The 14,724-nt window shown below is 45.0% G+C and overlaps 1 protein-coding gene across 2 annotated transcripts in view; it reads right to left on the bottom strand.

Moving 5' to 3' along the window:
- Nploc4 (NPL4 homolog, ubiquitin recognition factor) overlaps positions 1–14,724 on the bottom strand; it is a 58,128-nt gene that overhangs the window by 5,867 nt on the left and 37,537 nt on the right. For both annotated transcript variants that reach the window (XM_028787920.1, XM_028787921.1), the window contains exon 13: positions 3,030–3,101. In XM_028787920.1, coding sequence (XP_028643753.1) covers positions 3,030–3,101 — 72 coding nt within the window. The remainder of the gene's footprint in view (positions 1–3,029; positions 3,102–14,724) is intronic.

The following is a 14,724-nucleotide window of genomic DNA, read 5'->3' as shown; positions in this document are numbered from 1 at the left end:
CAAGCGCTGGGACTAAAGGCACGTGCAACCACTGCCCACTGCCCAGTAAGTACGTGTGTATCTTATGGGGCTCACATGGGAGCAGCTCCTGGTTGTTCAGTGACTGCATGACACCTAATTGCAGCACTATATGGCCAGTTCAACCTGGTCAAATCACAGAACAACAGAAAGGAATGGAACATCAAAAGGCAAGAGGCAGAATAAAGGCATAAAATTTTTAATACTGTGCTTGGAGGCAAGCATGGAGTCAGCCAGTATGGACCTGAGAACTACCCTTGACCTCCAAGAATCTCCAGGAGACCACTCCATGAGACCCACAGTTTTGCAGGTAGGGCTAACAGTCATGGCAGTTGTTTTCCTCCAAGGTGAGTGAACCAAAGTCCAGACTCTATCAAATGTAAGCAAATCTTTCCTTTGACTCCAGCATGTTTTAGTTAATGGCAGAGGGCATTTTAAAACTAACATGTAATCAATAGAAGCCTCAGGGTCACTGGTCAATGTGCAGGAATCAATACAAACACAGGTTGTATTCCTGTTGTCAAAGGCCTCTTCCCCACAAAAGCTCCCAAGTGCATGTTACCAAAACTTCTGTCTGACATACTTCTCCCTGCATGTGACATTAGCATCATCAGGTCATACCCCTTCCAGATATAGAGTAGCTATTCTGATTCTTGTGGGACTATTTCTAAAAGAATGAGAATGTTGCTCTGGTCGCTGTGATCTGTTTTTTACATCAGCAAAGGCAGCAGGCTATTTCTGGATTTAGCTCTGCCAATGTCAGCACTCTATAAGGACAAGCTGAACCATCAGATGCATCAGAGATGTATGGCCCTCACAGAAAAGTATATGCAGCAGTGAGGCCAAGTATGTGGACTTGTGCCATGTAAGAAACATGACTGGAGTGTCTCCCACACGATGCATTGAGTATGGCACCATGTTTGAACACTAAATGGAGTAAAATCACGCTGTGAACAAGAGCCTGGGGATACTCAGGTCTCCTCTTTTGGGAAGTCACAAACAGGAGTAGAAGGGTAACTATAGAATATTTACTAGTATTTACCATTAATTCAGAGTTATTTGGTACACACCTGTAATGCAGTTGTTCAAGAGGCCGTAGCAGGAGATCCTCAGTTTGAGGGCTGCTGGGCGACTAAGGGACAGCCTACCTCAAAATAATGAAAACTCAAAGAGAAATGAATGGGTGCGACTCAGCAACACCGTGCCTGCCTCCGAAGTGCAGGCTCTGCATTCAACCTCTAAACGGGGAGGTGGGGAGGGTAGTCTTTAACCTTGAAAGAGGCTTGAGAGCAGCACAAGCAAAGCCAGTGGTGGCTCCAGGGGAGTCACAGAACTGATCCAGTTCCTCTATATGTGCTTACTGCTAGCTAACCCTGGTCAGACTCTCCTGGGTTATACTTTCACCATGGGGAACAACCACCCTGGGGCTTGGGGAAGACTCAGCAAAAACTGCTCTGATATCCTACTCTCAAATAAAAGCAGCAGATATTCAAGGTGAAGTGACTTATGTCTTTAATCTCAGAATTAAGGAGGCAGAAACAGGCAGATCTCTATAAATCTGAGGCCAGCCAGAGCTACATAACTGAGATCCTGTCTCAAAAACAGAACACCAATAGCCCCTCCCCCAAACAACAGGTAAACAAAAAACAAAAAAAAAAAACAAAACAAAAAAACCAAAAAACCAACCAAACAAAAAAAAAAACCCACCACCACCACCAAAAACCCAGCCGATACACTGGATATTGTACATACCTCTAATTGAAACCCTAAAGAGGTAGAGGCTAGATTACAAGTTTGAGGCCAGTAAGGGCTATACAGCATGACCCTGTCTTAAAAAGGGAGTTTGGGGGAGGGAGAGGCAGACAGCCCTGGTCCATATCTATACTATCTCTGGCACCAGAGAAAAAGCTGAACAGCACTCTTCGGACACCTGATCTAAGGCTCTCCTAGTCCTCATTTTCCCAGAGACAGAGAAGGTGGGTATTACAGGTTAGAATGTTCTCCAGCAACCCGGTGCTGCTGAACAGTGTGGGGAGGTGCTGGGGTGAGGTGAACGGTGTGGGGAGGTGCTGGGGTGAAGGAAGCTCAGGAAGCTCATTCTGAATCATGCCAACTCCTCCATCAATCTGCTCTCATCTTAATTACACCCCAGGTAGTACAGTAACAGATGCCTTTATGGCCTAGGTAATAAATATGTTCTCAGGAACTGTCAACTGAAATGGAGCTTCAGTGTGCTAGGCTCAGGGGGACGCACGGCTCCAAATGCAGTAATATTTTATTGCCTGAATTATATGCCCATCCTAAGTCCAAGTGCAGCCTCAGTAGGTATTCTGGCACAGCAGCAATGTAGAAAACGAGCCACCTCCAACCCTCTGGACAGAACCCTGGCAGGTGGTGATACTCCAGCTGCTAGGAAGTCACCAGGCTTTATCCTGGAGTACTCACTGCCCTGTGGTCAATGGTATGACTGTGGCTCCGTGACCATCAAATTCCTCTAGACATTCTGAGAAGATACAGCAGAGCCAGCTCTTCTTACCTCCTAGAGCTTTGTCCAGAAACAACACTGGCCTCCCCACTCACAGACACTAAGTTACAGATGTATCCCAGGAATCTCTTGATGGAGTGGCCTCCAAGAGTACTACTACTGTGCCAGGCAAGGTAACCTCTGTACCTCCCTGGCAGTGGGCAGCTACCAGCCACGCCTAGATATACAGGACTGTTCAGATACCCTTGGGACTCAGCCCCATGAATCATTGCATTCCAGGGACCATAGTGTAAAACTGGAGGTAGGTATCTTTTGTTTGTACTTTAGCATGAGAGAAGTTAATCCCTAGGTAGTTTAAACTGGGAAGTTTCTGGAAATGGGACTTGATAACGGAGAAACAATCCTTGCAGCAGTGTGTGACTCAGACCTCCTTGGCTTCCTTCCTCAAGCGGCTATCATCTAGGAGCCTGACCTTGACGGGGACTATGGAACCAGCCTGTAAGTTTGAATACAAAGGAGTACTTACATCTATGATGAGATACTCCACAGGCAGGGGACGAGCCAGCTGAGTGATCTCATTGCCAAACTTGTCTATGTCCTGAAACAAGCCAAAGTCAACACATGAGAGGAGGTGACGCGACAGTGCTTTCCACTCCAGTTTCTATTTTTAAATTATTACTATTATTTTTTAAATTATTGTTCATAACAGCATCTCAGGAACTTACTATGTGGACCATGTTGGCATTGTCTTGCCAGGGCTGGAATTATAGGTGCACCTCTCTATGGCCAGTTCTCTTAAGATACTATGATTTGGCCAGGTGTGATGGCACATGGCTTTAAATGCAGCACTTGGTATGCCAGGTAAGAAGATCTTTGTGAGTTTGAGGCCAGCTTGGTCTACATTAGTGAGGTCCAGGTATATACAGAGACCTATCTCCAAACAAAATGTACATATTTTTGAAATTATTTCCCTGTATTGTTTTTTTAGAACTCTATATTATGGCCTTGACTTTAGAGAACAACCTGTCCTGTCTGTTCCTGGGGGGGGGGGGGGATGTACTTCTTAATGGGGAATACAGGAAGCACTCTACCCCACCATGACCTGGTACCACAGATGGCTGAAAACAGGTTGCAGCTTCTTCCACAGTCACTCAAAGTCTCTTTCTTAAAACCTCTTATACCTCTGACAACTAGACTTTATAAAAACTTAGTACATATGCAAAATAAAGACATGTACAAGAAAGTACACACACACACACACAGAGCACACATGCGCATGCATGTACACACTCACATACCACCAATATGTCAAATTCTAAACTTGCTTTGTCAGACGAACAAAACATAAAGTTTAATTATGGGGAAAAATGGCCAACATATGTTCATTAATCATAAAATGACAATTGGATGTGATTCATGTCAAACATGCGGAGTTCAAACAGAGCTCTAGAAATAAATTCCTAAGAACTGACGCTCTTTATTAAAAGATCCTACAATGAGGTGTATTTTCTATCTAAATCATCACTCAACATCATTCACTGTGCTGTACATAAATGTGTCGATAATTTCTAATTACAGGTCCTTACATAAAAGTTTGTTTATTGAAGCCCTCAGACCCAAACTGTTTTGCCAACCATATGTTCCCAAGGTGGCCATAAGGCCACTCCCAGCATACCCACACCTTTCAGGGACCTCAGGGAGCCATGCAATCTTCTGAGACAATCATTGCAAGCTGTTCCCAAGTTAAGCTGGCCCCAAACTAGTCCCATTTCCTACAGAGGCTTCAACAAAGACTTGTCCTCTACCCTTCCAAGAGAGCTGGCCCAAAGTGTACAAACACACACACACACACACACACACACACACACACACACCACACACCCCTGTATCAACCATGCAGAACTTACATGTCAAGTATGAGTTTAGTTCCATCTTCATGTCAAACAAGGAGATATGCTCCTGCAATATCTACTAGGTTCTGCCTGCTTCCTGTGAGGGTCATGACCTTCTACTGACCTGCAGAAGGGTCACATGATTTTCCCTACACATGTGATCACAAGGTTAGGATGGCCTCCATGTTCTGTGCTTCTGCTATGTCTGACAGTGGTCCCAAAGATGTGGGCTTACTGAGATTGAGTCTTGGGCCTCTGAAGAGACAGTTTCTTGACAGAGACAGGGTAGGAGGCAGGAATCAAACCCAATCAAACTAAATCACCATTTCCAAAAATACATGCTTGCCCCTACAAGAAATAACCTGCAACAACTCACACATAATTAGCCCATCTGGAATTCATCTTCAAATCTAATTAAGCTCTAATATGCAGAAACATTTTTCCAGCACCTGTTCACTTTAATCTTCCCCTCCAGGGAATTCTCTTGTTAAAAACCCCACCCTTTCTTTGTGCTGTGCTATTCTCGTTCAGACTTAACTACCCAGCTGTACCTTTTCTGCTCACCACAAAAATAAAGGTGTTGTAGCTCTCACTTTTCCCTAGGGGAAGACAGGGTGACTTGTACCTCCGCACCCCCATGCCTTCACTCAAACGCTTTTGCCAGCCAATCCCTAGTCCTACACACAATTTTAAAAGCAATTACTTTTTATGGGCCTTAGCAAATGTCAGACAGAATACACTAGAAGGAAGACATCTTAATTCTAAGTTTGACAGCTGCCAAAGTCAGCAGTTTTATGTACACCTGGAGTGAGACACAGGAGAGTGAGAGATCACGGTCCTGACGCCTTACTGCCTACTACAGTCCATGTCTGCAAGCACTGGTGCCATGGTTTTACAGGAAAAAGGAGCATAGATACTGATGTCTTTGTTATTCCGGTCAAAACAGGCTCTGAGGCTTGGTGAGTGACTCACTGACCAGTTGGTATCACCCTGTGTTAGATGAATAGAGAGATGAACCCCTAGCATGTTGCTGCTCCATTGACAACTGGTAGGACAGCTAACTCACTCACAGCACACCTGCAGGACGCCTGCAGGGACAACAGAAGAAACAGACGATGCTCCTCAGGTGCCTGCCAGGCTGGCTTCTGCATGTTCTGGTCTGTCTGCCCCTCCCAACTGCACATGCCACAGGCACTGTCCTGGTTCCTAGTGCATAGAAATGATATAGGCTGCTGTGATTGGCTACCCCAGTAAGTAGCAGAAAGTAAAGCCAGTGTGTAGAACAGTGAGGAAAACCTGGAAGAACACAGGACTGGTCCTGTAGGCTCCACAGCCAGTTCCACTGTGCCGAGTATAGAGCACCCAGTCTCGATGGAGCTCACAGATGTCAGCAGTGTTTCCTTCTACCCCTCGGAAGGAATGGTGTAGCCAGGTTACTTGTCAGCACAGCTCACAGCATCACTCCTTCCAGAGAACACCACCTCTGGGTCCCTTCACAACCGGCACTGGCAGGGCAGTGTCCTCAGATTTGCCCAATCTGCTCTTTGGGTTTCCTCTGACAATCTCAGCTTCTCTCACATGTCTGGGAACTATAATCTGTCTTTCTATGCAGACACATTTGAGCTTTGTTGGCATTATTCGTTCTCCTCTCTTACCTGAGCTTTTCTCAGCCTCACTGACAGCTGACAACTGGCTACTATGCCAGTCCAGAGCAGCTTCAAAAACCACTGTCAGCTGGGCACAGCGATGTACATCTACCACGCAGGAGGCTGAGGTAGGAGGATCCTAAGCTTCCGGTTATACAGAAATACCACGTCTTCAAAAACAGAAGTGCAAATGTTGGTGCCTGGTCTCACTGTCCTTCCACACAGACCCAGTACACTGTTCCAGAAAGCCCATGCTCACCAAAAGACTGGCTTGTTCCTGCTCCTCACTGGGTCTCTTAAATGCCTCTAAATTATTTTGGAAAGTTCGGTACTATCTGCAGCATCTACTAAGCTCCCTAACTCCACAGTGGACCAAAGGATAGACCTTTTACAACAGAGACCTCTTCCTCAACCATACTGTCACAGCCTATATCCAGTGAAGCTTGTAACTGTGCACGGGTCCTGCCCCGCCCCTCTGTTCTGGCCCTCAAGACCTCTAGAATCTGATACCTGCCTGCTAAGCCTCATCTTCTAAATGATATCTAATAGGAAGGAATATTCCCAAACTACTTTCCACATCTCTTTCTGTGGCCTGACATGTCCACCAACAACCATACTGAAAAGACTGCCTCTCTGGATGCAAAGACTGTCCTCTTAAAAGTGAACCTGCTCGACCTCAGCTCATCTCATGCCCTTTCTTGTCTCAGCTCTGCTGTGCCGCCTGCCTGCCCTAAAAGGACCACCACCCAAATCTGAAAGTAAGAGTCAAGTCATGACTTGCTGATGGTTTCAGGCCCAAGTACTCAACAAACAACCTCTCTAAGAAGAAAGGCAGCCTGGCTGTGGTTACAGTTGTTGCTATGAGTACATGGGCCAAAGGAACCTAAGGAACATGTGATGGGAGCTGTGGGAACACTTCTTGTACATTTAGTATTTCTGGCATTCTTCTAGTAAGCAGATATATAGTTTTATTTTAGTGAAAATGTTCCATCTGTTAACTTAGGAAAGCCCGGTGCTGACTGATGAACATGAGCCTTAATGGATCCTGTGAGCCAGGAGGATCCTGTGGCCTGCTCCTCTGTCAGCCTTGGTACACTCTGCATAGACTGTAGATCCGCACATCTCCACCTCTGACCTCCCTTGCTGACCTGTCTCTGGTGTCCAGCGACCCTGTGAGTGGTGCTCCTCACACACAGCCCTCTAGTGCCGTCATTCCGGCAGTGTCCACTCGCTTCTCACCCCACTTCCAGCAGTGTATAAATGAAACCCTCTAAGGAGACTGTGAGGGCCATTCTGCATATGGCCACACTCTGCTGCTTTTACTTTGGATCAGAGCTGCTTGAAAGACCCAACCTCAGGGCTGGAGAGAAGGCTCATTGATTGCTTTTCTAGGGGATCTGGGTTCAATTCCCAGCACCTACATAACAGTTCACTGTCTATAACTCCAGTTCCAGGGGATCTGACATCCTCACACAGACATGCGTACAGGCAAAACACTGATGCACATTAAATAAATGAATGAACAAACAAAAGAGTACAAACTCCGCTTTGGCTGGCTCCTCTGACCAGCCAGCCCGCTGACGTCACGACCCATGGCCTCCTGTGGTCAGTGGGGATGCACAGTTATTTAGATTCTTCAACCTTCCCTCAAGCTTCCTAGACATTTGAGCTATCTCTCTCTGCTCCCGGCCCTGGTACTTGGAATTTTTGTCACCTTTTCCCTCTCTCACTTTTTCTATCCTTGACAGAGGCCCAGTCTCGGTCCTTTCTCTCTTGCCTTGAGCAACTTAACACTGTTTCTCCAATGCTTGGCCTTAAACCTTCTTCTTCTTTAATTGGATATTTTATTTATCTACATTTCAGATGTCATCCCCTTTCCCCGTTTCCCCTCCCTAGAACCCTCTATCACATCCCCCTCCTCCTTTTTGCTTTTATACCATTTTAATTACATGTATGTATTAATTAAACCTTATTCTTAAACAACAGCTACGGTAGGTTAGAGGCATCCAGCAGTTGAGCTAAGAAGGCAGGCTGAAATTGAGCAACATGTCTGCCTGTGTTATTTATCTGTGAATCCAATATCCTCTGGGTGGGTGCTGGTAGTACCACCCATTCCTGGAGCATTAAGGCAGGGTAGCAAAAGCTACACTAAACAAAGAGGACGAAGACATCAGCAGAATAAAATAGATCACTGGGCTGGTCAGCATCATGGCCTGAGGTCAAAGAGTAAAAGCCAGCATTCACTGTCTAAGGTATTGTTACAACAGCAACAGATTACTATCTCAGCTCCAAGTTGATGGAAGAGTGTAAGGCCAGTCCAATCATTGACGGTCAGATCTCAGGTGGTACCCAGGAAGGGCACATACCTCCTGAATCCTCTCACTCTTCTGAAGCTAGGATGCAAAGTGGGAACTATGGGAAGCTATGGGAAAGCCACAGTACAAACCTACAGCATTCTGAGCTGATCCCTGGGCTGAGCTCTCGGACTTGCTGGCTTAGTTCCCATGAAGAGATTGCTACAGAAAAGAAATATGACCTTTTTGTTGTTCTTTTGAGACAGTGTCTTATTCTGTAGTCCTAGCTGGCTAGGAACTCACAAAGGTGTGTCTCAACCTGCAGAGTGCTGAGATTAGAAGGCTTTTATCACCATACGTAGCTTGACATTTTTAAGTACTAAACAAAACCACCACATCACACCAACACACTACCAGGCTCCTACTAAAGACATCTCATTGATATATTAGCATAAATAGTTGCCTCAAATCCACCAAGCTGTGAACTATGCCCAGAAACCCAGAAAGCTTTATGCTATAGACTCTATAGGTACAAACCTAGAGGGCTTTCTGCTCCAGAACCTATGGGGTAGGAAAGGAGAGGTGTCACTCTCACAACTGATGGAAAGATCCTTAAGTGTTTCAGAAGTGTCCACCTTGCCCATGTGGGTCACCAGAGCACCAGAAAAATCTAATGTACTGACATTCTTTCTAATTATAAAAATAAATACACAAAGAAACCTTGCCATGGAAAACAAGATAGATGGATGCATAGATAGATAGATAGATAGATAGATAGATAGATAGATAGACAGACAGGCAGGCATAGAAGAAACGGCAGGAGGCTGAGAAGATAGCTTACCATGATGAATTCAGATCCAAGAACCTATTAAAAAGCCAGGTGTGGTGGCCCAAGCCTGTAACCCTAACACTGATGAGACAGACACGGGAGTACTGTTGGGGGTTAAGGCTGGCTACTCTGACTAAATTGGTGAGCTCTAGGGTCAGTGAGAGAGCCTGTCTCAAAGGTTAAATGCAGAATGCGAAGGAGATAATGTTGACCTCACGCCCCCAAACACAGGTGGCATATAGCTGTACACATACCCTTCCACACATACATTATACAACACACAAATTCTAATATCTATTAAAGCTCCCCACCTTTTTTGGAGACAGCATCTTACTGTGTATTCTATATAGACCCCTCCCCACTTTTAAAGACAGACAATTTTGTGAACAAAATTTTAGAGAACAAGCTGACATTTGTCAAAACTAAAAAAGATGATGCATAACAATTCTAATTTGAAGCTATGTGTATGAAGTTGCAAGATGTGGCCAGTTGTAACAACAACCAGAAATAACTGAGGAAGCAATCAGAACTCAACTAATGAAATATATTCTGATTTGGTCACACTCAAACAACATGTCCACAATTAATATGTTCAGTCAGTTTCCAATGATCCTTGTGTGGAGTGCAGGCAGCTGAGGGAAAGAAAACAACTCCTAGATCCTCACATCTGACTGTCCTGAGAATAAGCAGCAACAGCTGGACTCCTCAGGGAACCCCCTTCTGTCCACAGAGCCACCATGTCTTTGCTGTTTTCCTTATAGCACATGGGTCAGTGCACATCTAGGTATCCTGGCTTCTTAGCAAGGATTAGGAGTCTCTGCCCAGTGTTCTTTCCTGTTTCCCTGGGGCACAGCATACAAACAACAGCATCTCTTCCACTGCACACCCAGGCTCCCCGCTCACCCTGTGAGTTCAAGAAAAATATACGCACAGATATAAACACCAAGATGTTTATGAAATACGAGCTAGCAGGATAATGCTCCTTGTATCTGCTTTAACTTTTACACGGAGGTCTATCTGCACCTCTGACTGAGGGGATAAAATCTGACTCACAGGTGAGGTCACACAGCACTCTACATAAATCTGTCTGTGATTATTCAATGTCCCTTTGTTACCATTTTCAGTGTTTATAACCACAGATGACAATGGGATAAACAACAGACAGGTAAATATTGGTTTCATTTATTCAGCATATTTTAAAATCAGACACAAAGTCCACAGGAGGACTAACAGGATTGCTTCACCAACTGATATTTCTCTGAAACATGGGATGAACAGGCATCTCAACCCATGAAACTATAAACAATGGAGAAGCTCTTCTGCAAGTTCTCACAGACCAGATAGACACGAGAGTAACAGGATTAAGGAAATACCAGTGTAAAAATTATACAAGGGGCTGGAGAGATGGCTGGGCTGAAGAGATGGCTCAGCGGTTAAGAGCACCGACTGCTCTTCCAGAGGTCCTGAGTTCAATTCCCAGCAACCACATGGTGGCTCACAACCATCTGTAATGAGATCTGATGCCCTCTTCTGCTGTGTGTCTGAAGAGAGCTAAAGTGTATTCACATACATAAAATAAATAATTTAAAAAAATTATACAAGGGACATTGTTTAAAGAAAAACAAGTTTTTTATTATCTTTGATAAAAGATATTTGAGAACTCATAGTGATAAAATCCTGCCAGTATGTTCTTTAAGATTAAAAACAAGGCAAATGGCGAGGGGGAATAGGGTGAAAAACCCTTGGAGGGGTCAGGGAAGGGGGGCAACATTTGGAATGTAAAGAAATGAAACAATTAAAAAAAAAAGGCAAAGCCTGGGTCCACATCTTTGACCCCAATACTCAGGAAGCAGAGACAGGTAGATCTTTTGAGGACAGCCAGGGCGCCACAGAAAGACTGTCTCAAACAAACAAAAGACAAAGACTGGGAATCGTTGCTTCATGTTCATAAAGTCAACACACAGATGTCTGAGACAGGGGGATATTAATCAGGGACCAGCAACATAGTGAGGCCTGGCTCCAAACACATCCTTCAACAAGAGAAGACAAAAAGAGAAAGATGAAGGTTTACAGTCACTGACACTGTTCAGGGATGTCAGTCAGCACAAGAATGCAAAAACAAAACGAAGAGTTGCACCACAGAGAACAACAGCACTGATGCAGAGGTGACCTATCCTCAATACAACATTTTAAAGACAAAAGTAGAAAGTGCTGCTGCAGCTGGGCAGTGGTGGTGCACACCTTTAATCCCAGCACTTGGGAGGCAGAGGCAGGCGGATTTCTGAGTTCGAGGGCAGCCTGGTCTACAGAGTGAGTTCCAGGACAGCCAGGGCTACACAGAGAAACCCTGTCTTGGAAAAACCAAAAAAAAAAAAAAAAAAAAAAAAAACAAAACAAGAAAAAAAAAATGTGACCGTGGGGGTGGGTTTTAAGGTCTCTAATGTTCAAGCTTTGTCCAATGTGGAACAAAGACTCCTTCTGCTGCCTTCAAATCAAGATGTCAAACTCTTGGATCCTCCAGCACTGCCTCTCCGTGAACAATGCCATGATGATAATGGACTGAACATGTACTGTAAGCGAGACCAATTAAATGTCCTTTATAAGAGTTGCCTTGGGATTTCTGAGTTCGAGGCCAGCCTGGTCTACAGAGTGAATTCCAGGACAGCCAGGGCTACACAGAGGAACCCTGTCTCGAAAAACCAAAAAAAAAAAAAAAAAGAAGAAGAAGATAGAGCTGCCTTGGAGCCGGGCGGTGGTGGCGTACGCCTTTAATCCCAGCACTTGGGAGGCAGAGGCAGTCAGATTTCTGAGTTCGAGGCCAGCCTGGTCTACAGAGTGAGTTCCAGGACAGCCAGAGAAACCCTGGAGAGAGAGAGAGAGAAAGAGAGAGAGAGAGAGAGAGAGAGAGAGAGAGAGAGAGAGAGAGAGAGGGGAAAGCTGCCTTGGTCCTGGAGTCACTCTACACCAATGAGACCCAAACTAAGACACACTCCTATTGTAAATATGTGGAAAACATGAAGTAGCATGTAGGAGCAACCTCTCAAGTAATACGGTGAGAGGACCTCTACCAGACATCCTAGAAGCCTCTGAAGACAACAGAGCACAAGTCCAAGGAGGAGGAGGCAGGCTGAAAGGTGACCATGGACCACACTGGCCAAGACAGTCCTGCTCCTAGGAAAAAGCAAGGGAGTAGCAGTGCAGAGCAGTCAGAGTGACAGTGGTAAAGCAAGGTGGCACAGAACTAGCCTACACAAGACAGAACTGGCCCAGGATCATACCATGGAGATCCCAAAAACAGAGGTGTATCGTAACTTACATGGAAAAAAGAGCTAACTTCAATAGGTTTTGTTTGTCATTTTCATTGCTAGAAATTAAAGAAGGGCAGGGTGACAACTCCTACTATCTTTTTTTTTTTTTTTTTTTTTTGGTTTTTCGAGACAGGGTTTCTCTGTATAGCCCTGGCTGTCCTGGAACTCACTCTGTAGACCAGGCTGGCCTCGAACTCAGAAATCCGCCTGCCTCTGCCTCCCAAGTGCTGGGATTAAAGGCATGCGCCACCACTGCCCGGCAACTCCTACTATCTTATGAAATGAACTAAGAGAATAAAGACCCATGTGGACTGAAGGAAGCCCTAGGCAGAGGGGTCAATGACACTGAGATAAAAGCCATCTCCCTTCTGTTCTCAGAAGAGGCCAGAGCAGAAAGTGAGTGTCCTGCAGACTCAGGCATCCACCCAGGCTGGAACAACAAGTTAGAGACGTGAGTGTACATATGTGTGTATATGTGAGGGCACATGTGGGAGTTGGTTTGTCTTCCATCATCAGGAACACTGGGTCTAACTCAGGTATCAGGCAGGCATAGATAGCATCACAATCCCTTGCCCAATGAACCTGATGAGTTTGAGGTGGGTATAAGCCATCATGTGTGTTCTAGGAATCTAATCCTAATCTCTGCAAGAACAGCAAGTACTTTTTTTTTTTTAAAGATCTATTTATTTATTATATGTAAGTACACTGTAGCTGTCTTCAGACACCCATATGAGGGCATCAGATCTCATTGTAGATGGTTGTGAGCCACCATGTGGTTGCTGGGATTTGAACTCATGACCTCTAGAAGAGCAGTCAGTGCTCTTAACCACTGAGCCATCTCACCAGCCCCAACAGCAAGTACTTTTAATGGCTGAGCCATCTCTTTATTGCTGTTGCTGCTTCTCCTCCTCTTCTACCCCCACCTCACGTGTGTGTGTGTGTGTGTGTGTGTGTGTTCCCCCACCTCATGTGTGTGCATGCGTGTGTGTCTGTGTTCCATGTTCTCAGGCTAATCTTGACCTCTCTATGTAGCCCTTGAACTTTTGATCTTCCTTCCTCTACCTCTCAAGTTTGGGAATTACAGGAGTAAAACACACCAGGTTTATTTGGGTGGTGGTGGTGCTCACCTCTAATCCCACACTGGGGAAGCAGAGTTCAAGGTCAGCCTGTTCTACAGAGCAAGTACCAGGACAGCCAGGGCTACACAGAGAAACCCTGTCTCAGAAAACAAAAACAAAAACAAAACCAAAACCACTACCCCAAACACACACAAAAAGACAGAAAGAAAGAAAAGCACACCAGGTACACGTGATACTTGGGGTGAAACAAACAAGCACACTACCCACTGAGTTACACTGAGCTAGCCTGCTGTCCTCATCTATGACAGACTCCAGAGCATCTGCCTCTGCTGGCAGGGAAGCAGAGACAAGACAGCAGGGATGGCCACCCACCCCTGTAGGACAGCAGTCTCAGATCTAACTTGCTTTTAGTAAGCCTTAGCCAGTCCACCAGTGTGTCTTCCCTGCCTCTGGAGTCAGTCCTCCAGTTTTTACCTCAGAGCCTACAAAGTATCGGGGTCTGGGAATTTTCACTCAAACCATACGTACACCAATCTCAGGTAAGTAAGAATTGTTTATGGAATGCACACCATAATACTGGAAGCCTAGGGCCACAAGGAAAAAAAACCTAATTGTGGCACTAGTCAGTTCTCAGGGCAGGCTTTTTGTATGTAAAACCGAGTTCTAAAGTTCAAAGACAAGCAGTGAGTGGTACAACATCTCTGGCTAACTAGACAAAGCACTGTCAGCTAACCTTTAAGCTGACTGGTCCTGAGAGGTAAGGAGGGTGGTGGACAAGTGGTGAACAGGGAATTTCGGAACATTAAGATAACAGTGTACGACTGACAAGTACCATTACTTTTTGGCTTATTCGCAACATTCTTTTGTATCAGTTCTGAATAATTACTTCTGGGAAGTGGAGTCTAAGAACCTGAACTTAATTTCACCTTATGAGCAAAATGGAGACTGAATACAAAATGGCTACAGTTATGTTCAAAAAAGCAGGCCTCAACAAAAGACTGTATAAGGTGATAGTTCACCTTACAAAGGAAGGCCACTGGACACTAGCCTCACTGTTGGATTCTTTGGCATAGCCGAGCTTAGGGACATACTTAACAAGGTAGAAGACATATACATACATGAAGGCAATACAATCATACATGTAAAATAATTAAATCTTTTATATATATATAT

This window comes from Grammomys surdaster, unplaced genomic scaffold (assembly GCF_004785775.1).
Source record: "Grammomys surdaster isolate TR1022 unplaced genomic scaffold, NIH_TR_1.0 125688, whole genome shotgun sequence".
Lineage (NCBI taxonomy): Eukaryota > Metazoa > Chordata > Mammalia > Rodentia > Muridae > Grammomys > Grammomys surdaster.
This window is presented reverse-complemented; position numbering and strand designations above follow the sequence as displayed.